General features: G+C 30.4%; 1 protein-coding gene across 6 annotated transcripts in view; it reads left to right on the top strand.

Annotated features, from left to right (window-relative positions):
* The window catches only part of ATXN3 (ataxin 3), a 31,669-nt gene extending 8,724 nt beyond the window's left edge, over nucleotides 1-22,945 (top strand). For 4 of the 6 annotated variants that reach the window (XM_074289643.1, XM_074289646.1, XM_074289642.1 and 1 more), the window contains 6 exons: nucleotides 3,998-4,085; nucleotides 4,790-4,922; nucleotides 6,343-6,518; nucleotides 7,805-7,916; nucleotides 16,887-16,963; nucleotides 18,036-22,945. In XM_074289643.1, the coding sequence (XP_074145744.1) occupies nucleotides 3,998-4,085; nucleotides 4,790-4,922; nucleotides 6,343-6,518; nucleotides 7,805-7,916; nucleotides 16,887-16,963; nucleotides 18,036-18,130 (681 nt within the window). In that variant the 3' untranslated portion in view covers nucleotides 18,131-22,945. Of the gene's footprint in view, nucleotides 1-3,997; nucleotides 4,086-4,789; nucleotides 4,923-6,342; nucleotides 6,519-7,804; nucleotides 7,917-15,982; nucleotides 16,121-16,886; nucleotides 16,964-18,035 lie in introns of all 6 variants that reach the window. The other 2 variants (XR_012486432.1, XM_074289644.1) reach the window with 2 other exon arrangements.
* Nucleotides 22,946-24,042: the final 1,097 nt, after the last annotated feature.

Raw genomic sequence — 24,042 nt, 5'->3', positions numbered from 1 at the left:
TAGTTGCATCAAGAATGCAGTTATTTTGTGATCACTTGTTTTATTAGGTATTTGGTTAATGAAATCTTAGTCAAATCAGTAGTGTAGACTTGCATAAAAGAAATTAATATTAGACAAACACATACACAATTGACCTTTCAAATTAATTTTTTATTTACCTTCTTGAGATTTCAGTCTTGTTCCTAAAGTATCTAAGCCTTTTTGGATAAGCAAACATTTTTAAAATGTTCAAGTACTTTTATAAAATAATTGAAGATAAGAGCATAAGATTTATCATTGCTCAATCTATATACATCTTTTGGAGCAGAATTATTTTAAGGTTCCTTTATTAGCAATATATATGAAAGAAGTTCATTGAAAACTTGCTACTTTTTCTTGGAAAGTTCATTTACCAGTAGTTTTAGATTTCATAGATAATTTTTAGTTTCCTAGTAACTTTCTGGCTGAAGAAGGTAAAAGGAAGAAACAAGTATGGAGCTGATGTAGGAGCTCTATTGGACTAATAGAATAAGACTTGGTTCTAAAAGATCTACAGAACAGGAGAATTGAAGCCAGAACCAAATTATGTCCAGTAGTGCCTGCTTCTAGCAACCATGCTAGAGAATTGCTTCTTTTCTTTATTAGGAATGGAAAGCATTTATGAAGACCAAGGACAAGGTAGTCACTAAATTAGGTATATCACTTCTCTTTGTTCTTTGATTATTTTTCTTAACCTATTTCAGATAAGCCTGGTTGCCTAGTCATAGTGTAAGGAGCAAGAAAGTCAACAACAATTTTGGAGAGTCAGCTGCTTCTCATTTTATTGATTTATAGGATTATAGATTTAAAGCTGAAAGAAATTTTTAGAGGCCATCTAGTCATAGAATTATAAATTTAGAGCTGAAGAAACTTTTTTTAAGAGACCATTTAAGTTTCTGCTTATTCTGCTGTTGGGACTCTCCTTAGAAATAGGGTTTTTTGATAACAATATAACTTATCTTGTCACTAAATAGAAGTTAATATATTTACAGTACCAATTAACTAAGAAATTGAATTACTCCTAACAGAGCCCTTTTGATTTCATTCTAAAAATGTGATCTCTTGGTAGTCAATTAAGAAGTCTTTCTTTCTTTCTGAAAACCATTTTATTATCTTTTACATGACTTTACTTTATTCTTTCATGTAATGTTTCAGCCAGAGGCTATGTGCTTTTAAAGTTCATAAGCTATAAAAGTGGAAATAAATTAGCACAGGTACTTTCTGGGAAATAAGCTATTTTAGTACCTCAAACTAAGTCACAGAAATGAAATCATTTTGCATTGCATGAAAACAATTAACTACTTTTTTGGTAGTAAGAGTTTATAAATTATTCTCTGATATAATTTGGAAAGATAAATTTCTGATTTAGCTCTAATTCATTACATTTGTAGCTGTGTTTGACTATAAAAAATGTTTTAAGCCTGCTTCATTATACATCAAAGTCTTATCAATAGTATTTTAATGGAGACTTTTACAAAAATTACATGAATGTCTTCATTTCTAAAAATCCCTGAATTCTTAAAAAAAAACACTTTAAAAATACATGAAAGCTTTTAAAACAATTCTTATACTTTTTTTCAATAAGCTAATCAATGAACTAAGAAGCCTAGTCTGTCACCTACTTATTTTATTGCTATAAATTTTTGTATCATGTTTGTTCTAAGATGTTTTGTAAATTTTAATTTAGATAAAATTAAAATTTAACTAAAATCAAAATTGAGTTTTTTCATACTTTGAATTGTTCTGACCTTTGTCACATGGAAAATCTAATGAGACATATTGGCGTATTGTTTAAGAAATAAATTTCCTGGCAAGATTCTAAAATATATTAGTTTGTAAGCACTTTCACTAATGATAGATTTAGTTTAGGTGAATTCAGGTCAGGTTTTTTTTGTTTTTGTTTTTTAAAAAAATATCAAATATGAGTTAGAAGAGGTCTTAAGAAACTTTTACCGGAACAAGAATTTTCTCTAATACATCCCTGGCAAAAGCTTATAACTATCTCATGCTTGAAAACCCGTAGGAGCCCACTATCTCCTGAGACAGCCCCTTCTACTTTTTAATAGCTCTAATCATTAGGAAGTTTTTCCCTGCTCTGAGCTCTATCTGCTTCTCTTCAGTGTCCACCCATTGTTTTTGTTCTATTTTCAGTGGCTAATTGTTACAAGTCCAATCCCTCTAAAACATGACACAGCCCCCCACATATTTGAAGAGTTAGAATGATCCCTTGTTCCCCTCCCTCCCTCGCCCTCAAGTATTCTCTTTTCCAAATGACACATCAGCAGGTCTTCCAACCAAGTTCTATCATGGAATAATCAAGGCCTTTTACTATCTTGGTTGCTGTCTTTTGGACCCTTTCCCATTTATTTATGTCCTTTCTGAAGTTTCAATCAAAAAGCCTTTAATAAATGTTTTCTATATGCTAGGCCTATATAATATATAAAACTAAAGATCATGTGCCAGAGGTGGTCCTACCAGGAACCAGTGTTTAGGGATTATTACCTCTCTGAATGCTATACTCCCTTAATGTAGCCTCAGATCACATTAGCTTTTTTAGCCTCCTTTTCACACTATTGACATATACTGAATTCACAGTTTTTCAAAATTCCCCTGATCTTTCAGATGGATTACTACCTAGCTATTATTCTCCCATCTTATACTTCTAAAATAAGTCTATATTTTATAAATGATATGTATAATATATATTGTCTATAGGTGAGAACCTATAGAATTTTACATTTACCTTGCTAAATTTCTTTTCTTTAGTTTTGACTCAGCATTAAAAAATTGTTATGACCTTTTTGGATTCTGATTCTGTCTTCTAGAATGTTAACTAGTTCTTAGCTATCATTTACACATTTAATAAGCATACCATCTCTGCTTTTATCTCAGTCATTGATGTTAAGCAGCACAGGACTGAAACACTTCACTGAGTCCTTCCTTTAAGTTGACAGACTATTAATGTGACTTAAGTATTGTATCTTGATCATACGACCAATTCTGGATCCATCATCATAATTTTGTCTAAAACACATTTCTTCATCTTTTCCACAATGATCCCATTAGAGCATTTGTTAAATGTCTTCTCAGAACCTGAGACAGACTTCTGACCGGTAGTTTGAAAGTAGAAGAGATAATTTGTCTAAGGTCATAAAAGTAGTAAATAGCACTGAAAATGGCTCCACAGTCATAAAACTGCTAGGTCTTAGTTCTGTCACTACCTTAGGAAACATTTCTTCTGAACTAGGTGGTATAAGCTTATTAAAAATGGCTAGATGTTGTCTTACTACTTCCCTGCCTTTCAACTCATTATTGTCTGTTTATCTTCTATCTTTTCCTATCCAACCTTCTTTTCTTTGGCAAAACAAAACAAAAAACTCAAAGTTGAATATTTTTGCCTTCTTGCTATCATTTAATATTATCCCATGCTGTTTAAGAATACTCCTGTCAATTCTTTGATTTTGATTTTTCTCAGTGTAGCCAAAACAAAAAAAACTTTTCTTCTTCTAAGAAATTCTTGCCATCTTTAGCTTATTCTGAACTTTAGCAATCCTGACATTTTTATGGGACCATATCTTGCAAGTTAAAATTGCTACATCAAGAAAATACTTGATGTCTGGATTTAACTTAGATATTTAACAAAATCTTATGCTATCCTTTAGGCAAGTGTAGTGAATAAAACACTATCCAAACAGGAAGACATAAGTTTGTATCCTGCCTCCAGACTCTAACTGTGTGACCCTAGGAAGTAGAGTAATTTTTGTTGGTCTGTTTCTTCATCTGGAAATGAGGATCAGACAAGATTTATGTAAAATATTTTGGAAATCTTAAAGCTCAAATGTTTTGAAGTCTCTATTTGAAATGATTTTAGGCATTTAGAAATTCCTGATTTCTAGATCAAATGTATTCTTCACAAATACAATATTGTTAAAATCTGTATTTCATGTTAACTTATTCTGATAATTTTTTTTTCCTCCAGTGGTTTAATCTGAACTCTCTCTTGACGGGTCCAGAATTAATATCAGATACTTACCTTGCACTTTTCTTGGCTCAGTTACAACAGGAAGGTAAGAAAAAAACTTAAGGGTTTTCCAGTGTAATAATTACCAAATTTTATGGATTTACTTTCAGATGTTTGGGTTTGTTGGTAAAATTATTGCCACAGCAAATCAATACCAGAATCAAAACCTGAAAACCATCACCTAAACTCAGCACCATAAAGTTAGGAACCAATAAGAGTTTACTGAATTTGCCAGCAAAAGAACCTCATCCATGCAGAAATTCCCTGAAGGAATAAAAGAACAAAGTTTATAATGGTTTCAATTTAGAGAGAAGTTGAATCAAGTATGGGGTATATCAGGATTGGACAATGTTGTTGCTGGGGGGGGGGAGGAGTTCCTAGAGTAGGAATAGGGGAGGAAGTACCCTTGATTGGGTAGGATTTGTTGCTGAGATCTAGTAAATGGAAAGGTTTTTCTTCATATTAGCTATGTCTCCTAATCTTGCCCTAAGAAATAGAACTGTTCTTGATGTTTCAACAGTAAGGAAGGTCACAGACAGGTTGAGGATTCAATACAAATAGGGCAAGATAGAGGAACTGCAGATAAATAAAGTTGCTTTAGCATGTTATTCTTTATGAGAAAGGTAATAAAATGATATTTTATATTCTTTTATTTGTTAAATAAACTTCTTATCCAAGTTATAATGATTATTCTAAAATACTTTTGATATTTAGCCATCTACATTAGTTCTTACATTTTTTTTCCCTCAGGTTATTCCATATTTGTTGTTAAGGGTGACCTACCAGACTGTGAAGCTGACCAGCTCCTGCAGATGATTCGGGTAAAACAAATGCATAGACCAAGACTCATTGGAGAAGAATTAGCTCAACTAAAAGATCAAAGGTAAAGAAGCATGTTACTTAAATTAAGAATTTTCTCATATTAAGTATATTTGATTTTAAATAGATTGGCTTGTAGTGTCTAGATATTTATGATCTGTTAAAATTATAACAATTATAACCTATCCCTAGATAAGGCTATTGTAGCATTGGTACACTAGTACATTATCTTTGTAAAAATTATGTCCACTAATTTATAGAAATGTATTAATTCTATGATAATAGTGACATATTTTGATAAAATGTAGTTGTTAAAAATAAAATGGTTTCTAGGGTTGCCAAATATTTTGTTTTCTGCTTTGTAGTGTAGTTTAAGTTCTGGTACTGGTAGTTCTGGTAGCACTTTGATTTTGTATTAATTCTCTTGAGATTTTTGACTTTTTGTGTTTCTCCAGATGAATTTCTCTCTAAGGTAATCTTTTGATTATTTAATTTGCTCTGCATTAAATAAGTAAAGTGACAGTATTATTGTTTTTATTATATTGACAACTATGAGTCATTAATATTTCTCTTACATATTGGAGATACTTATTTAGTTTGATCTTATTTGTATAAAAAGTATTTTATAGTTATATTTATATGGTTCCTTTATGTATCTTGGTAGATAGAATTCCAAATATTCTCTAGTCATTTTGAATGGAATTTCTCTTATCTCTTTGTTCCAAGTTTTGTTAGCAAAATGCAAAAATGCTGATTTGTGTGTACTTTATATCCTACAACTTGGCTGAAATTCGTTTCAATTTTTTACTCTTTTGGGTTCTCTAGGTCATACATCAGGTAAAACTAATAGTTTTCTTTCTCCTTTTCTTATATATTGCTATAACTAAGCATTTTTAGAATTATATTGAATAATAGTAGTAAACAATAGACATTCTTACTTTTAGCTATTTGATTGGAAAAGATGGTAATATTTCTCCATTAGATATAATGTTGCTTTAGTTTTGGATAAATACTACCTATATAAAGGAAAAAATTCCATTTAATTTTTCATAGAAATGGGTGTTAGATTTTGTCTCAAAAGATTTTTTTCAGCATCTCAATATAATTGTTTTTTATTATTTTTGTTGTTTATAGTTTTTTTTATATTAAGTTAACCCTTCATTCCTTGTATCAGTCCAACCCGATTATAGTATATAATTTTAATATTTTGTTGTAACCTTTTAATAACATTTTAACACTTTTTCATCAGTGTTCCTTAGGGATATTGCTGCTTTTCAAATTTTTTTTTTAGCTGTTTATATTTCTCTATATAAATATATTTATATTTATGTTTCTCCCTATACAGTTAGAACTTTCTAGGTAGAAATTTTGAAGTTTTTTATTTAAATAAAAATCTTTTATAACATTTCTTTATAGCAGAACTTAAGTAGATGAATAATTTTTCATAATTCAGAATTAGGTGACTGAATTTTTCTGTTTTCCAGAGCACAGAAAACAGACCTAGAGCAATCATTAGAAGTAAGTCATTCATATGATGGAACTGGAATGTTAGATGAAGATGAAGAAAATCTACAAAGAGCTCTAGCACTGAGTCGACAGGAAATTGATATGGAAGATGAAGAAGCAGATCTGCGTAGAGCAATTCGACTTAGTATGCAAGGTACTAATTTGGATGTATATAGTTTCTCTTTCAGAAATCTTTCTGTTTAAGAAATATAGCATGGGTTTAAGGTGTTTAATTTTTATGTTGTACATTATCTCCTCCCATTTTTGACTTCTCAAAATATATTCTTAAAATACGTGTGCGTGTGTGTGTAGATTATTTTCCACCGCTAATTTAATTATTCTTGGGTGTTCAGATTAGTTTTATATCTGTCTGACTAAATTGCCAGGCTTCATGTACAAAAACTTTCCAACTTAATGGAAAGAGCTTTTCTTTGCTAGCATATTCTCAAGCCTCTATACTATGTTGAGGTATTCAGAGTAAAATTTTAATTACTAATGATGCATTGAATGTGACTCAAGCACTAGCCTAGCCAAAGTGGAAGAAATACATTATAAGAAAGTAGATCATCAGATAGGGAATTATTTTGGCCATAGCATATATAGCATAGTCTCTTATGGCAGGTAAAGGTTGCAATGTAAATTGGTAGAAGAACAACCCACATCAATAGATATGTAGATATATAAGTAATGATTATGCTCATTGGTTATAGCACTTTGTTTAATGTAATTGTTATAATAGATGTGATCTCTAATGTGGGTCAATATGGGCTAACTTTGATCACTTCAATGTTTATAACCAATCTGCTTTAATAGTTCAATTAACTGTTTTCCAAATGTTATCTGTGTCCACAAGAGAATCCTTGGACAGTAATTCAACACATATGCCTGACTGGATTAATGCTACTTCCATCATCTGGCACTATATCATGAAAAGTATACTTTCTTTTTATTTGACTGTTTTGTTTTTTTTTTTATAGACAGAGGCAATAAAAAATAATTTGAACAGTTAAGATTTTACCTTACGGAGATCTGCTTTGAGTAGTTGCTAGAAAGACATTCAGTTGGAAAGTGTTAGATGCCTAAAAATATATACATACACATATATGCATACATGCACACATATAATGTGTATATGGTCATATATATGTATAGATACATATACATGTGTGTATACATTCGCAAATACCATTTTGTTACAGACCCTTCTACTCTCATTCTGGTTGTTAGTCTAAAATTTCTATACTATGTATACAATTAGCTGTGTTTGGAGGTAAAAAAGTTTGGTTCTTATTAATATTAGTTGGATTTAAAATCACTAATAGAGCTCATTTACAATCAGATTTTTTTTTTAAATTAAACAGTTTTAAAAATTGGTGTAGTTTAAATATAACCTTGTTTTTATTATTAAATGGAAAAGTAAATTTAAAAAAAAAATTTTAGGTGGTTCCAGAAATAATATTTCAGAAGATATTCCACAGACATCAGGTACAAATTCACCAACATCTCTTACTTCAGAAGAACTACGAAAGAGAAGAGAAGCCTACTTTGAAAAGTAAAGTAGTTGATACTGAATTAAAACTGCATGTTTAAAATTTGCTTTGTGATTTTTGTAATGTGCCTGTTTCTAAATGTTCAATTTTGACATACAAACAAAAAGTAAAAATATTTTCACTTAAAAATTCCTTCAGTTTGCATGATAAAGACTGTCATCTCAAAATATAGGTGTATGTGTATGTATGTGTGCATGTATGTGTAAGTATGTGTGTATATATATATATATAATATACACACATACTTACACATACAAACACATGCAAGTATGCTTGTATGTAGGTATATTTCCTTATTTCTCTATATTGAATTCTGCTTTCCCATTGGCCTCTCATAAAATCAAATGTGTTCCTTTGTGGAAAAGTTTTTTTTTTTTGTTTGTTTTTTTTTTCCCCCTCAAGACAAAATAAAATTATAGAGATGAATGAAGAAAATATTTTTAGATCACATTATTTAAAGGGAAAATGAAATAGTAAGAACAAGCATATTGCCTGCCTTTCTTTCTTTAGAGATTTTATCTCTTTTTGATTGCCTACCAACATACATGTTTTAATTGTTTAACTCTAAATACTTACCTTAGATGGTAAGGAACAAATTGGTAGCATTTACAGCAAGGAAATAAGACACCATCCTGTCTATTATGGTGGTGAATTATAACACTTTTGTGGGTAAGAAACAATAGAACATTTGAGAAAAAAAAAAAAAAAAAGGAAAATTATATATAGAGGAAATAATTAAAGTTCAATTCTGAATCCAGTTTATTTACTGTAGTCCTTCTTCCTATTTAATATACAGAATTATTGTGTATTAAGGCAATTATTGCTTCAGCTATTCATCTTCTTGTTATCTTCTTTGCTTATAGTTTCATTACTATATTAGGTTGACCTGCCATTTCACATATCTTAATTCCAAATAAAAATCTTCATTATCTTGATAATTTTCTGACTTTCAAAAAAAATTAGTCCTTCCTCAGTGCTCTAAGAGAATTATCCTTATTTCATGCTAAAGATTATTGCCCTATGTTGAAAAAAGCTATCTGTCAGCAGTAGATACAGTAGTGGTGTTGATCTTCTGTCATACTCCTTAAATTTAAATTATTTGTTTTATATCAGATTTGTTCTTAAATATATTATTTTGCTAAGTTTGAAATATACCAGATATGGTTACAGTATGTTGGGCAAATTTTGTATTACCCTCTAAAATTGTCCCGCATTTCTCCAACAGCCAGTTGTCATGTAAATTTGTTAAATATTCTAGCCTCATATTTTAAAAGTTATAAAGTTTTTAATAGATTTTCATTGAGAATTCTCTAATTCAGTATTCAGTGACTGAATCTGACTCATTTTTCCCCCTAGTCCTTGGTAAACAATGCTGAAAACAAACATGTGAAGCTAACCACTTTAACTTTAAAAAAAATAGCATTTTACTCACATACTATCTATCATTGTAAAGATAGTAAATAGTATATTAATATTTTCATTGGCACGATAGCAGACAACTAATTTACTTCTTATGTTTGACCCTTCTGTGTTTTTCACTATTGATACATTTTTGGGAGAAATTGCCTGTGGTAGAAAAATTATTCTCTAATGTTTGATTTTTTTACTTGTGTACAATAGTAAATACTCCTATACATAAATCTCTAAATTTTCCATCACATATCTCATTTCACATTATCTCTTTTATCAAAGTAAAACTAAGTGACTAGTAAGATATGTTTGTATAGGTGATTTGGGGAAGATTGTCAGTGTATTCTTAGAAAAAGAAATATTTTGAAGTTCAAAAAGTTGTTCTTTTAGTAAATGAGCTTTTAAAACTTATAAAATCCAGAAGCATTCCTTTGAATAAAATATAGTAGCCAAATATTTAAGTGCTTTTAACATTCCAAATTAGTTATTCAGCAGTGCTGGAGAATGATTAATGTAAGGAGATATCAATTATTTGAGTCTATCCACAAGAACTTTTTCTGATTGTTCAGCTCCCTTGAGCAAGTGACTATATTTATGGCCCATGTAGTGCTAATGTAACTGAGGATAGAATATGCTCACTATATATTGTTTTGGTAAAACTACTGACTAGCCATTTATCAACTAGAAAACTATAAAAATAACATTTCTGATATCTTCCTATAAAAATTTTGATTTTCCTTGGAATTATTATGAAAAAAATTAAGTTTAAAGAATTTACTGCAGTGAATTTATCTTTGCTTTGTGAATCTAAAAACTTAATAATATTTGTACATTTAATTATTACATTTCCCTATTTAGATAGTTCCTTTTATAAGTGAAGAGCAGTTTACTCTCTTTGAAAAATTTCTGCACCTTTTGCTAGCAATAGCCAATTATCTACTCTCAGAACTACTGATGTGAAATTTTTAGCTTAAAAAAAGAATACAGTACTGTCAAGAAATTTGTAGCCCTTATTATTGTAATTTATATTTAGCCAAATCCTATGAATGACATCTTATAAATCAGATACTTTAAAGAGAACATATTAGCTCTTGGATACTCTTAAATGAGATCTTTTGCAATGTAGTTTAAATTAATTGAATGCTACCAAAATCTCAAAATTAATACATTTTTCAAAATATCTAAGTAACTTAAAACTATTATTGTATTTCTGACAGAATAGGAATAAAGTTCAAAATTATTTTAATATAATCATTATCTAAAACCTAGAATATCATAAAGAAGCAAACAAAATCTAAAGAAAAAGTCAAATTATAACATGGTGACAGGTAAGCTAAATCTGTATGCATCTATCTGTTTTCTAAGTATTAATATAGGATAGTCGAATATAGCCAATTATTATGAAAATAACACACAAAGTGTTAAAGAGAGTTACTTAATATTCTTTAACATTTGATTCACTTTTGTGTGACTAGTTAATAAAAAAGACGTTAAGTGTATGTCTTGTTTCAACCATCATTTGCTTAGATTACAAATATTCTAAGATCACTATCATTTATTGAACACACAATCTTTTGCTCCTTCACCCTGACATTAAAGAAAAGCCTTTGAAAAGGATAGATGTTTTTTAAGAATCTCCCTAAAAGTTTTATAACTCTTTTAAATTTTCATTTAAAAATATATTAAAAAGGCACATAATGCTTTAAATTTGATTATATTTTAAGTGAAATCATAGATCCAAAAGCCATCAAGAGAGAGCTCATTCTTTGAAGGTAGGTAATTTAGTTGTGGGAGGAGGGCATATGAATAGAAATATGACTATTTCATTGTATACTTAATAAGGCATTTTTTTCTGGGACCTTAGACATATTTGTCCCATGCACAGATAATTTTTAGAGCTTCTCTCATCATCTAAAAAAAAAAAAACCTCTTAGAATACCTCTTTTACCCCATATATGGGTGGACAAATTGTTCCACTTAAATGAATTTTTTACGATAGCAAAGTATATTCTCTTTATCATTGAACTTAAAAAAAAAAAAAAGATGCTTAGAAAAAATGTCTTTAAATATACTCTTATTTTTTAAAATAGAATATGATGAATATTAAATTTGGTCTTTTATTGAAGAATTATTGTAGTCATTATTATATTGATACTCTTGAAGTGTGTAGATTTTTATTCTCATCATTATTATTATTTTGATTCTACACTAATAGCTTTAGTATGTGGATTTGGAACATCTCTTTTTACCACTCATTAGTATATTAAGCTTTCGTCATTTAGGGAAGGGGAAGTTCCAGGTAATTAAGGTTCTTCAATGAATTATCTCTTAATAAGTGAAGTGTCAGTTTCACTGGACTATTTATATCTTTATAAAATATTATTTCTCCTTATACTGCTTACATGTTATTTCCTTTCCATTTGAAGATTGTTATGCAATAATTGAATAACTAGGATTACACATTAAAGAAGCACAAAAAATATTTTTTGCTGTCATCAGTTGAATTGAATATCTATTTTTCCAGATTTTGCATCTTTCTAATTACAAGCAACATCCACTCAGCTTATGTTAGCTTTTTACATTGTTTTTGTAAAAAAAAATATATATATATGTATTTTTTTCTGCTTTTTTCATTTTAAAAACCATGGCTTCTATGATTTTATATCCTAAAAGTGCATTTTTTTCTAGTTGTAATGCATGATGATGTTCAGAAGCTTTTTTTTAAGTTTTTATTTAATTTTTGTCTTGTAAAATACATAGATATACCAGACTTTTATATATTAGATGATCTGAAATTACCTTCTTTGCTCATAATCTTTTGTCTTCCCATATTTCCCTTTCTCTGTCAATTCATTATTTGTCTTCATTATAACATCCCTTCCATTTCTCCTAATCCATTATCCCTTTTCTAGCTTCAGTTTCCCCTTCCTTTATCCTTTACACTGTGATTAACCAGCTTAATCATATGCTAAATTCCATTCTTAAATGCTTTATCTTCATTTCCAATAACTGTCTTCACCCTGCTAATCCACAGTCCTCATTCCCCAGCACTACAGGTCCCTGTCATCCCCAAACATCTATCTTTTCTACCTCTGCTTCTGAATACCCCTGGAAATAGCCACATAACAGTATTTTTATTACTATTATTATTAAATGCTTACTATTGCACTGAAATATTTTAAATCCCTTTAATTAATCTCTAATTGACTTTCATATACCTCAGATAACTGTTCTCAACCTTCTCTTGAAGCCTCCTAAAGACATCCCTATCCCAATAGATGATGTCATCTCCAATTTTCCTGAGAAAACTTAGGCCATCATTTTGACCTTCTTTATCCACATCTTAAAACCTCTACATTTTTACACGTTTCCTCCTCTGCTTTAGTCTCTGGGGAAGAAGTGATTTTTCTTATCAAGGCTAATCTTTCTATATTATCCTTGATCTCGCCCCTTCTGTCTATAGCTTAATATAGTCAAATCATTCCCTCCATCTTTCTCATTTTCAGTCTTTTATATTGGCTTCTCCTTTGTCTATAAGTATGACCAGATCTGTCTAAATTCTTTAAAACATCATTATTTTATCTTGTCATTTCTTCAAGCTGTCATCCCATATGTATCTTCTATTATTAAAAGAGTCATTGAGAATCATTGCTTCTTTCCTCACAACTCATTAATTTCTGGCTTTTAACTATTGTAATGAAACTTTTCTTCTTAAAGATTTCAAATGATTTTCTTTCAATTACTGAGTCTAGTAACTTTTTTTTTAGTCACTTCACTCTCTTTTGAAAATGTTTATTACTGTGCACTTCTTCATTTGATTCTAAGACATTGCTTTCTATTAGTATTCTTATCTGCCTTGCTGCTATTTTTCAGTCTTCTCTTCTGGTGACCGTAAGTTTGGGTATCTCAACAAAACTCCAAAGTTTTCCTTTCTTCCCTATAAACCCTGTAAACCTTCATGATCTCTTCAGTTTCTTAGAATACAGTTATTTCTACATCTAGATATCACACATCTATCTGGATATCCAATCTTAATTTCTCTCCTAAACACTGGTTTCCAACATAGCCAGGGATTAGATCTAGGAATTTACATACCTCCTTTCTCTCCACCACCAAAGAAAGATCCTGCTTGTCCTACTCCACCCTCTGATCTCTCTTCCCCTTCTTTGTCCACACCCACAGGTCAAGTCAGCACAGAGTTAAGTAGGATCATCCTCCAATCATATGTTAATAGAGAATTGTCCAATTGGTTATTAGCCTTAAGTGCTAGGTTATCTTAGGTTAAGTGCATCTGCTCAGTTCTAGCCCTTTACAAATTGTTATCCCTACTTCTAGTCTTTTCCCATCGTAAGCTATCCTCTAAATAGACCTGACAAAAATGATTCTTTCCTAAGGTATGAGTCTGACCTGTCATATACTCTTGGGGGGGAGGGGAAGCCCATCTTATTGTCTCTAAAGTAAAAGTAAAGTAAAGTAAAGTAAAAGTAAAAGACAAATTCCTCAGATACATGTTTAGGATGCTCTATAATCTGGGCTCAGTGTACCTTTTGGATTATTTCATATTGCTTAATTTAACACACTTTTTAGGTTCCAGGCAGTCAGGACGAAGGTAAAATGATGATTCTATAGTCTTGCAAATCGTTTTGTCCTCTAGATTGTTATAAAAATTGCTTCTTCATTTTAAATTCTTTATCACTGCATAATTGTGGGGTTTTTTGTTTTATGCATGATTTTGCTCCTAAACCGTGGGGGGGAAATTGCAAGCAAACTGGCAACACATACTAGTCCCTATATTTGACATCCTAGCTTTCCCCTTTGTCTGGAACGCATTACTTCTTCCTAGGATTATAGAGTTAGAACAAGAAGGGACCTTGAAAGCTATCAAGTCCAATCCCCTCCCATTTTATAGATGAAAGATGGGCACAGAAAAATTAAATTATTTGCCCTTGGTCATGCTATCGTTAAGTTATTTGAATTCAGCTCTTCCTATTTTGTACCCTAACCATTATACCACTGCTAGTTTTCATCTCCACCTGCTAGAATCTTTAATTTCCCATAAGAACAATCCTGTCATAGCCTTTGATAAGCTATCCCTAATATTCAAATCACCGTACCAGTTATTAATGCTTTGTCTCTCTTAAAATTACCTTGTCTTATACTTGCATACATCTTGTATGCCCTCATAGCATGTAAAATCCTTAAAGCCAAGGACTTTTACATTTTTGTCTTTCCTAGATGCTAAATGAATGTTTGTTGGAGTCATTTGAATTGAGATGCTCCTGAAAAGTTACTTATTTATTAAGATAACACACATTTATTGAATTTAATATTTTCAAAGTTCTCTTATTTGTTGATAAGTATATAATGATGACATGAGAAAAAGTCCTTGCCTTTTAGGAGCTTGGAGTCTAGTGGGGGAGATTAAACAAGAAGATTGATCATCTTAATAAAAGTAAGGATATGTCAGTATATAGGTTGGATACATTGAAAATGTTCTTTGAGATTCAGGGAGGAAGTGATCATTTCCAACTGGAATGATCAGAAAAGGTTTCATGGAGAAAGGGGCAACTGAGTTGAGCCTTGAAGGGCAGGATTTCAACAAACAGAAATGAGAATGGGTGTCCAACCCAGGCATGAGCCAAAGGACAAGAGAAGAGGTAAGAGAGGACAAAAATAAAACTGGGAGAGAGTATGTAATACAGATTTCCTAACTCTGGCATTTATGAAAAGATAATAGTGTAAGAAATAACTAGAAATATAGGTTGGAACCAGATTGTGGAAAGCCTTGAATATCAAGTTAAAATGTTCTTTAAATACAAAAGGAAGATTATTTTGACAATGATAAGATAAGATTGAAAGGAAAGAATGAATGTGGGTAATAGAATTCATAATAAAGTAATCATCATAAGAGGTGGGGAGAAAGATTCAAAAGGTACTGTGGGAATGGAATAAAAAGAACTTAGCAAATGTTTGAGAATTGAGGGAAAGAGAAGAGTCTAAGATAAACCCATGACTATAAATATCAAGATCAGATGGTACTACAAATGAAACAGTGAAGTCAGAAAAAGGTGCAGATTTAGAAAGAATGGACATCCTCAGTTTTAGGTACCAGTGGAAGAGCCAGGGGGAGATGTCTTATGATACTGCAGATATGGATCTCAAAATTCGAGAGAAATTGAGACTTGAGCTAGAAATATAGGAGTCATTTGTGTGACATTGTCAAAGGAAAGAGAATATATTTAGTAAGGGGGAAAAGAGAACCAAAGACAGAAACTTGGAGCACATTCAAATTGAGTCGAGAGAATGAGGAGACAGAAATATGTTAAGGAAATAGAAACACAATCTGAAGAGTTTTACTTGTGGCAAAGGGTCCTGAGGGAGAGGAGACTGTTCAAAAGTGTCAAAAGCTCCTCAAAGCTTGGGGAAAATGAAGATTAAAAAAATGAATAGGTCATTGGTGTTGTTTAAGGGAACATTTTCAGTAGAACAATGGGACCAGATGACTTATTAAGCAAATGTTTGAAGGAAAAACTGGTAGTGAAGAATTTGAGGTAACTTTTTTCTAAACATTTAGTAGGGATAGGATAGAGAGAAAGAGAGAGAGAGGGATGCTAGTTAGAGGGGCTAGAAGAGTCAAGAGAAAACTTCTTTTTTTTAGGTTTAGAGACCTGAACCATGTATGTAGGCAAATGGAAGGAATCAGTGGCAATGAAGAAATGGAAGATGCATGAGAGAAGTTATGACTGCCAAAGCAAAGACCTGGAAAAAATGGGAGAGAATGAGATCAAGGACAAAGGTAGAAAAATTAGCCTTTGTTAGGAGTAGGAGTTTTGTGAGTAGAGGAAAGGAAAGAAGAGAGGGTAGTTATAAGAGAAATTTTGAAGAACTGAGGAAATTCTTGACACATGGCCTCAGTCTCAGTGAAATTTTTAACAATAGCTTAACTTCCTGCTTTTAGATGTTAAGATATTGTGGGTTGGGGGAAGAGAGAAGAGATGAAAAGGTTGGGAATAATTGTTGTGGGGAAATGAGGAGTAAAAGAAATGTCAAACAATAGTGCTGCTGAAGTTGTCTGCTGCAAATTCAGAGTCCCTTATCAAATATAGATAGGAACTTGTGTTGTGGGGAGGGGTAACTTAAGAAAATGTAAAATGATAGCTAGTGATCCTTTAAAGGGACAAACCATGTGAGCAAGACTGTGGATGGAATTTAAGAAAGCCAGTATTGGGGAGAAAGATAAGGATGGATCAGGGGACCAGACACAGTAAATGTCACGGGTTATTTTGGTGTGAATGAAGGGGCATGGGAGGTGACATAAGTACTTTCTAATTTATCTGTTTTATGAAACCAGGTTTTTGCATGTCCATTTTTTTTTAAAGATGGGGAGGGCACATCCATATTTTTAAGAGTTATAAGTAATCAACTAAAAATGCTCTTTGCTTTCTGTTCCAGTTTGTATCAGTGAAGATTATAACTCCTGAAACAATCTTTGTTTCTTTCATGGAGTATTCATTATTGGAGTGTATTTTCTTTAATTCACATTTGGTCTTTAAATGTTTCAGACAACAACAGACAGAACAGATATCACATCTACATGAAAAGCCATCTACAAGTGCAGATGTACTTGAAATTGATCCAGGTAATAACTTTTACACAATTATTAGCTATTACCTCAGACTAGTGTATGTGTATATGTTGATCACTAGTATCAAAAAAAAAAATGATCACTACATTTTGACTCAGAAAACCACATAACATTGTTGTACTATATTTTTAGTTATTTTGTTAAACATTTTTCAGTTATATCTTAATCTAATTATTAAATTTAATACTTAGATATAGAACTCTGTCATATTTTGGGAGGAGGATTGAAAGAAGAGACAAGTATATATTTTGTTTATTTTATTTCTTTATAGGTGACAATGGTAATGGTGATTAAGTATTCCTGATTTAACTAGTCTTGGTATTTAACAATAATTGTCACCAGACCCATACTTAAAACTTTTCCACCTTGATAGAGAATTGTCAAAGCTTACACTTCACCAACATATATAGCCTTCACTTCTATGACACAATGAAGCATCTGAGTAGGATTCTTGTTTGTTTTTTTAAATTGCTTTATCATCCTGCAGAAAATACTGACATTCTTTTTTTTTTTTTTTTTCTGATTGGGATAAATTTGTAATTCTTTGATTTTAGGAGGCAGGGAACATCAAAAACATTCCTAATATTAGTAGTAGAAATTAAACATATAAAATAAATTAGATATTGAGATAGTATTTTCAATTTATGTTCAAATGTTTGAAGATATACCTGTAACTTTAAAATTTACCTTTTATCTAGTCTTTTATATTTGCAAATTTTATTCTTTTTCATTGAAAGTTTTGTAACAGAAATGAATTCATTTTTATAATATTCCATAGAGGTAGTTGAGAGGAGAATCATCCTATTTTACTATTGAGAAAATTGTAAAGCAATACACAGTTTCAAAATTCAGATTTGATTATATGTTAGTATTCCTTTATTAATTGAACAAACTTTAATTGGATATAACACTGACTCATTTTCTATCAGGATATTAGGAAGTGAATGAAAAGAAAATTCATGTAACAGAATGTGAATTTCATCTCTTAAGAGCATATCTTTTAGAGAGTTTGTTGCTTAGTTGATTATCTAGAAGTAACCAAGTATTGTATTTGATTCCTTACTAGGTGACGATATGACTGAAGAAGACATGCTTCAAGCTGCTATGAATATGTCTTTGGAAACTGTTAGTAATAATTTGAAGACGGAAGGAAAAAAATAGCAAAGTGACTTTTTAAAAAATATCAAAATATTCATATTCCCCAGCATTGACTCCTTGTGCAGATATCCTATATAAAGTTCATTTCAGAAATATGTCAGAGTAGCACAGTGTTCAAAAAAAAAGTAGGGGGAAGTAGCTCACAAATAAAAATGATAGCATATACATCGAGTTTAGAACTAAAAAGTATATCTTTCAAATTCTAGCCAAAGAGGCATTCAGCAATTAAAGAAATAGACAATAGTTTTCTAAATAATAGCATTTATTCTCTTTTTGAGGGGTAGACAAAAACATTTTAGTAAGAATTTTTTCAGAATCTTTTGCAGACCAACTGATAGGATCTAGCCACAGGTTTTTTCCAACTCCTTTGATTAATCTGATTTACTTCTCTCTTACCTTCTCATAGTTGCTTGTTTTTTAGCTTCCCAAAGGACCTTATTACAAAGAGTGTCTCTTGTCTATAGTTAGAACAGGTATAATGTTTAGTGGGATAAATCATGATAGCCACAATTATATTTTGTGTGCTCTAGCTTTTTTTGTTTTTTTTTTTTTCCATTTTATTTGACCTCTATTTCTCTCCTATATTGTTTTCATTCCACCTTATTTGAAATTAGCATATAATAGGAATGATTTCCCATCATTTCAATATGCCATAAAGGGATCAGTGTCCTATAATTGGTGCATTCCTGGATTTGAAGGGAACCCTGCAAAAGTGAGGTGTTGAGGCACACTATTCACTTTGGGAAGAATACAATTTTTCCAGGTGCTTTATGAATATCTTTTCTGTTATGTCAAAATGTAGCAGCATTTAGAAGAACATCCCATTATGCACCTCAATGTCAAGTTGTTTACTCCGTTGCTAAAGAAAATAAGGAAAATGAATCATGCAAGCTAGCTTGTGTTAATTGTAAGACAAGGTCCAAGATACATGTGTAATGGACTAAACTGGGCTCCTGGTTTATATCATCCTGCAGCTGTGTTTTTTGTTTGTTTTAATGAGTGGTGCTTTCTGTTTTACATACATTGGAAATATAGATAAACGCTGCTTGACATATATTCCATTTAACAGAAATATTTTTGCAAATGTCATAATCTTGGAACATATGGAAATAATTTACTTACTAAATTATATTTAAAATCATGACACTTGAAACATACTATTTAGCTATAAATATAATAATAATTGGATGATTCAATACCAAGTGAGGTTGTTAAAAAAAAAGGGGGGGAGGGATTTGTCAAACATCTTTTTATAATGGTTCCCAAATGCCTTTTTTTAAAAAATGGGAGTAGAATAATGCTATAATTTGGATTAAGATTAACAGTGCCTTTTAAATATAGGCATTTTGCTCCTACCATTAGTCATTATTTGTTTTCATTTGTAAAATTTTTCAGAGTTAATATATTAAATAGGAATGTCCAAATTGCATCTTTGGAAATTAAAGATATAATATGTCATTTTAAAAAATTATCACAGTACTGGATGGGTGTACTGATCAGGGAAAATTTTTTTGCTGTTAAATTTGTTGCTAGATATAACGTTTTTGAAAACATAAGAAATGCCTTTTATCGATGAAGTAATTTTTACTTGAGCATAAACTTTGTTTTAAAATCTCTTATGTTGTGCCATATCAAATTTTCCAAAGTGAATCACAGTAATAAGAAAAAATTTTGGCTACTAAGTCTTTTAAAGTATTTTTAATTTATAAAATAAAATTCTTGAATTTAGAATACAGTAATGAATAAATCTGAAAATCTGCACAATTTTCACTACAATTTTGTGTAATATTACCATGTCTATTTTCCATTGCCTTTTCCTTCTGAAGACATACATTCAACTCTTCATGTATTTGAGTTAATCCCTTCTCTAATATAGAAACAGAGTTAACTGTTAAGATTGAAACTATTTTCTCCTATAGTTTCTTGCATAGTACAAAGTCTTAAAAAGGAAAGTAAAACATAAGACTTAAACCCTTATAGTGCCCAAGTGAAACAATTTTTAAGATAACACATGTCAGCCTTAATTCTTAATGCTTTTTGTTGACTCAGGTTGGACCCTTAGGCCAAAAGTTCAGGCTGAGTTATGTGTATATTGAATATACCAAATTAACTTTATATTTTAAAAAATTAACATACTGCCATCTTATCATGGGATATAGACTTTTAGTAGTTTAAATTCTAGTCATTCAGATTATATTCCTTAATGGGTATAACTTCAAAGATGGCTGCTCCATAATAATACATTTTTAAAAATAAATTAACTGGAAATACCACCTCTCACCCTCAGCTTACCTTCTTAATCTGGCATTTATTCAGTGCAATATAAAATGTTTGAATCTGTTTAAAATTTTAAATTATATAAAGGTACACCAAATCTTACCACTTTCTATAAACATCTTGTGTAGAAGTCAGGTTCTACAATTTGATTGTAGCCATCTTTCTGAGAAAGTTTCATTTGTGGCACTGATATAGAAAATTACTGTAAATGTTCAAAAAAGGATTTCTATTCTGGGTCAACAATTAGAAAAACATTAATGTTTAATATTTAAACAATATTTATTCTTATGTGTAACTGATATTAAACAGGATTAACAAGGTCCAGAAAAGTTTTGTTTGTGTTTCCATAATATCAGTAATAAATAATGACAAACTTGGAAATGCCAATGTAATGTGTATTTTCAGATAAGTGCTTGATTTTTACTTGGAAGGAATACTGATCAGAGTTTTAAAGTTATAGGGTAGTGAAATAATCACCAATATTAAGATTTATGTATAAATAGAAATATTTGGAGGCAAACTATCTTAATATAAAAAATCAATAAAGTAAATTTTTTTGTTTTAAAATATTAGGCAAATAGTATTTTTAATTGTTTTCAAAACATTTTGTTAATGGAGGTTCATTTTTAAGTGAACTGCTACATCAAGATTTTCCTTAAAACTATATTGCTAAAATCTAGTAAATCAATGAAAATAAAATCAAATATATTCCTTACTATAGTAAAACAAAACTTCTTAAAACTAGTTTATGCCAAACAAAAATTAAAAATACAGCCTAACCTCTTGCTGTCAGTACATTCAATTTTAAAAATAATGCTTGTGCCAATTTCTATACTATGAATATGTATTTATAGTTCTGTACTGGCAGACTGGTGCTGCCCGAGTGCAGATAAAAACTTAATTTGGTGCTTTAAAAAATTATAAAGTTATTTTAGTTTTGTTTTTTAATGCTTTCATTAGGTTGAAAAACAATATTTTGAAATTAGTTTTCACTTTAAAAAGAATTATTTTAAAATCTGGTGAACTCTCTTTGCATTTGAAAGATCTACTTTACTAATTTGTTGCAAATAGGTTGATTTCTAGATTTGGATTTTAATATATGTACTTCCATTTTTATATGCACATTTTTTGTCTTTATTCAAAACAGCATTTCCAAACATTTGCTTTGCATTTCCTAGAAAAAAATCACATGATTTTGAAATGATAGACATATCAATTCAAGAGGATAAAAATCTAAATAAATGGGGGGAGGAAAACGTAAATGAGAATTGTTTTGACTTGTTTTTAGTTTTATTAGATGAATTTTTCATTTGTTAGAAAAATCATGTTTTGAAATATTTGTCATTGAGTTTTTTCAATCATGATTGGAAATGAAATTTTAAAGGCAATTTTCATCTAATAATGATTTAATCTTTTGAGATGTAGAAGTATTCTTATAACTATTTTGGTAGGGAAGGGTGACCTGAGGAAGTGTAATTGATGTTGTGGAATTGTTTTTGTTAGCTTCTTTAAATATTCTCTCCCTTAAAACTGTAAGACTACTATATTCCTGGCATGCTAAATTTTAAGTTCATTATAATTATTGTTTCTTTGCTTTTAAAATGAAAAGGATTTTTCATTCTTACCTTTTTTTTTTCCTTTTAGCATATTGTGTTTTTAAAAATGCAGATTTTGGTTTCTGTACACAAAAAAAGAACTCATTTCATTCCATTTGCAAGGTCTAAGTGAATCTTATCATCATTAATCCAGAACTTGATCTGCTTTTTGAAAGTTTCTTTTTATAAAGCCCTTCTAATTTCTTAATCTGGTTCTTCCAAAATATATCTTTTGAATGTTAACAGGTTATCTTCTCACATAGAAGTAGTCATGCTTAATTGGTGAAATAAAGGAAATATATCATGGTTTTAAACTACTTGGGTCTTTTAGACAAAGCTATGGTAGTTAATAGCAAAATGTATGTGAAAAACATCTTTTAGGCTTAATTTGTTAACAGTTACATATGTTATTTTGAGAAACACTTACCAAATATGTTTCTGTCATAATACATAGGTCAAAGATGTATGTTTCTGGGAGGGGAGGGAGGTTGTATGTAGGTGGATGTGTGAACACATGTGCACATATGTAAGATAGCCTGATGTCTTATTTTTTGAAAGAGGAAAATATAAAAACTTGAAATGTGATTTCTATACCACTGGATTACTAGGTATTAGCTTTTTGTAACTAATATTCTGTACAAATGGAAATTTTAAATACAAAGAAATCATCGTAAAAACAAAACATATTGTTTTGACCATAATAGAAGTGCACTGTGACAGTGCTGCTTTCTCAGGGCCCAACTCTGCAGCCCTTTAGTGTGTACACTTTATCTAATTTTATTTGAAATTATTAACACACAAGGGTTTTCTTGTCTGGTCCTTAGAAAAGTCAGACTTTTAAAGCACTGTTTGAACATTAAGGATTCTACCTTTTTTCGAGTGGATGAACAACTTAAGTTGTATTTTAAATATCAAAAGTTATTAAATAAAAATTACTCTGCTTTTTTATTTGTCTGTAATCTTTTTAGCTTAAAAATCTGTGTTTACATAAGTCAATGTTATTTTGAACATTTTACCTTTAATAATAAATCTTTTGTTTATCTTAGTAATATGTACAAACTAATAGAACAGGTTTCAGAAAATTGTATCTATCCAAAATTTAAGTTCTGTATGGTATCTTGACTACCATCAAGTGGATACAAAATATTAAGGAAAAATTTAATAGTATTATGAATTACGAAGAAAATTAAGGTCATTATAATGGAAGGATAGAAATGAGAGATGTTTCTCCATTAGTAATTCCTCCCATTTCTAAGTCAGACCAAGGAAGACTGATTAGACAGGGGAAGTTAATGGTCAGTTTCTAGTATAAGAATTTAAGGGGTAAAGGGAGGGGGCAAGGAAGGGAGCTAGCATTTGTTTTTTTTTTTTTTTTAAGTTATGTACTATGTGCTCAATGTGCTATTGATAGGTTAATTATATTTCTATACTTGGTTATTTACTTTAGAATATGTAATGCAGTAGCAGTATGGTGAAACCTGTGGACCATCATAATAATATTTTTAATATTCAAAATGCACAAGGTTGCAAAAGAAATCAGTTATATTGAAAATACATGGAGCAGCTAGGTGATAACAAGAGTCTAAATTTGGTCTTAGACACTTGGCATTTACTTGACCTTGGGCAAGCCATTTAATTTTAAGTCCCAGTTGCCTTGCAAAATAAATACAATAATGAAAAATTTTTAGGTATAGGTTCATGGACCCCAGGATGAGACCTTATGCTGCAGATCATACACACATTATGAACGGTATGATTTCAACTGACAAAATAGACTTTCATTATAAGAAAACAGAAATAATATCTCTATACAGTAATTTTATCCATTATGGTTTGTTTGAGTTTTTTAAAATCATGCTTTCTACTGAAATCCTTGTTTGCATTTCATTGTAAAACTTGGAAAGAAGGAATAGAGACAACTTCTAGCACAAGCAGGATTTATTTCCTCCTTTTTCAAAATCATGATTGGTAATCTGACATAGCACTCAGTGTTGTGATTAGATTGTTTCTAGATAATGGGGAAAATAGAACATTTACATAGGA

The sequence above is a fragment of the Sminthopsis crassicaudata genome, chromosome 2, assembly GCF_048593235.1.
Source record: "Sminthopsis crassicaudata isolate SCR6 chromosome 2, ASM4859323v1, whole genome shotgun sequence".
In the NCBI taxonomy this organism is placed as follows: domain Eukaryota; kingdom Metazoa; phylum Chordata; class Mammalia; order Dasyuromorphia; family Dasyuridae; genus Sminthopsis; species Sminthopsis crassicaudata.
The sequence above is the reverse complement of the archived record's forward strand: the minus strand, read 5'-3'. Positions and strand labels throughout refer to the sequence as shown.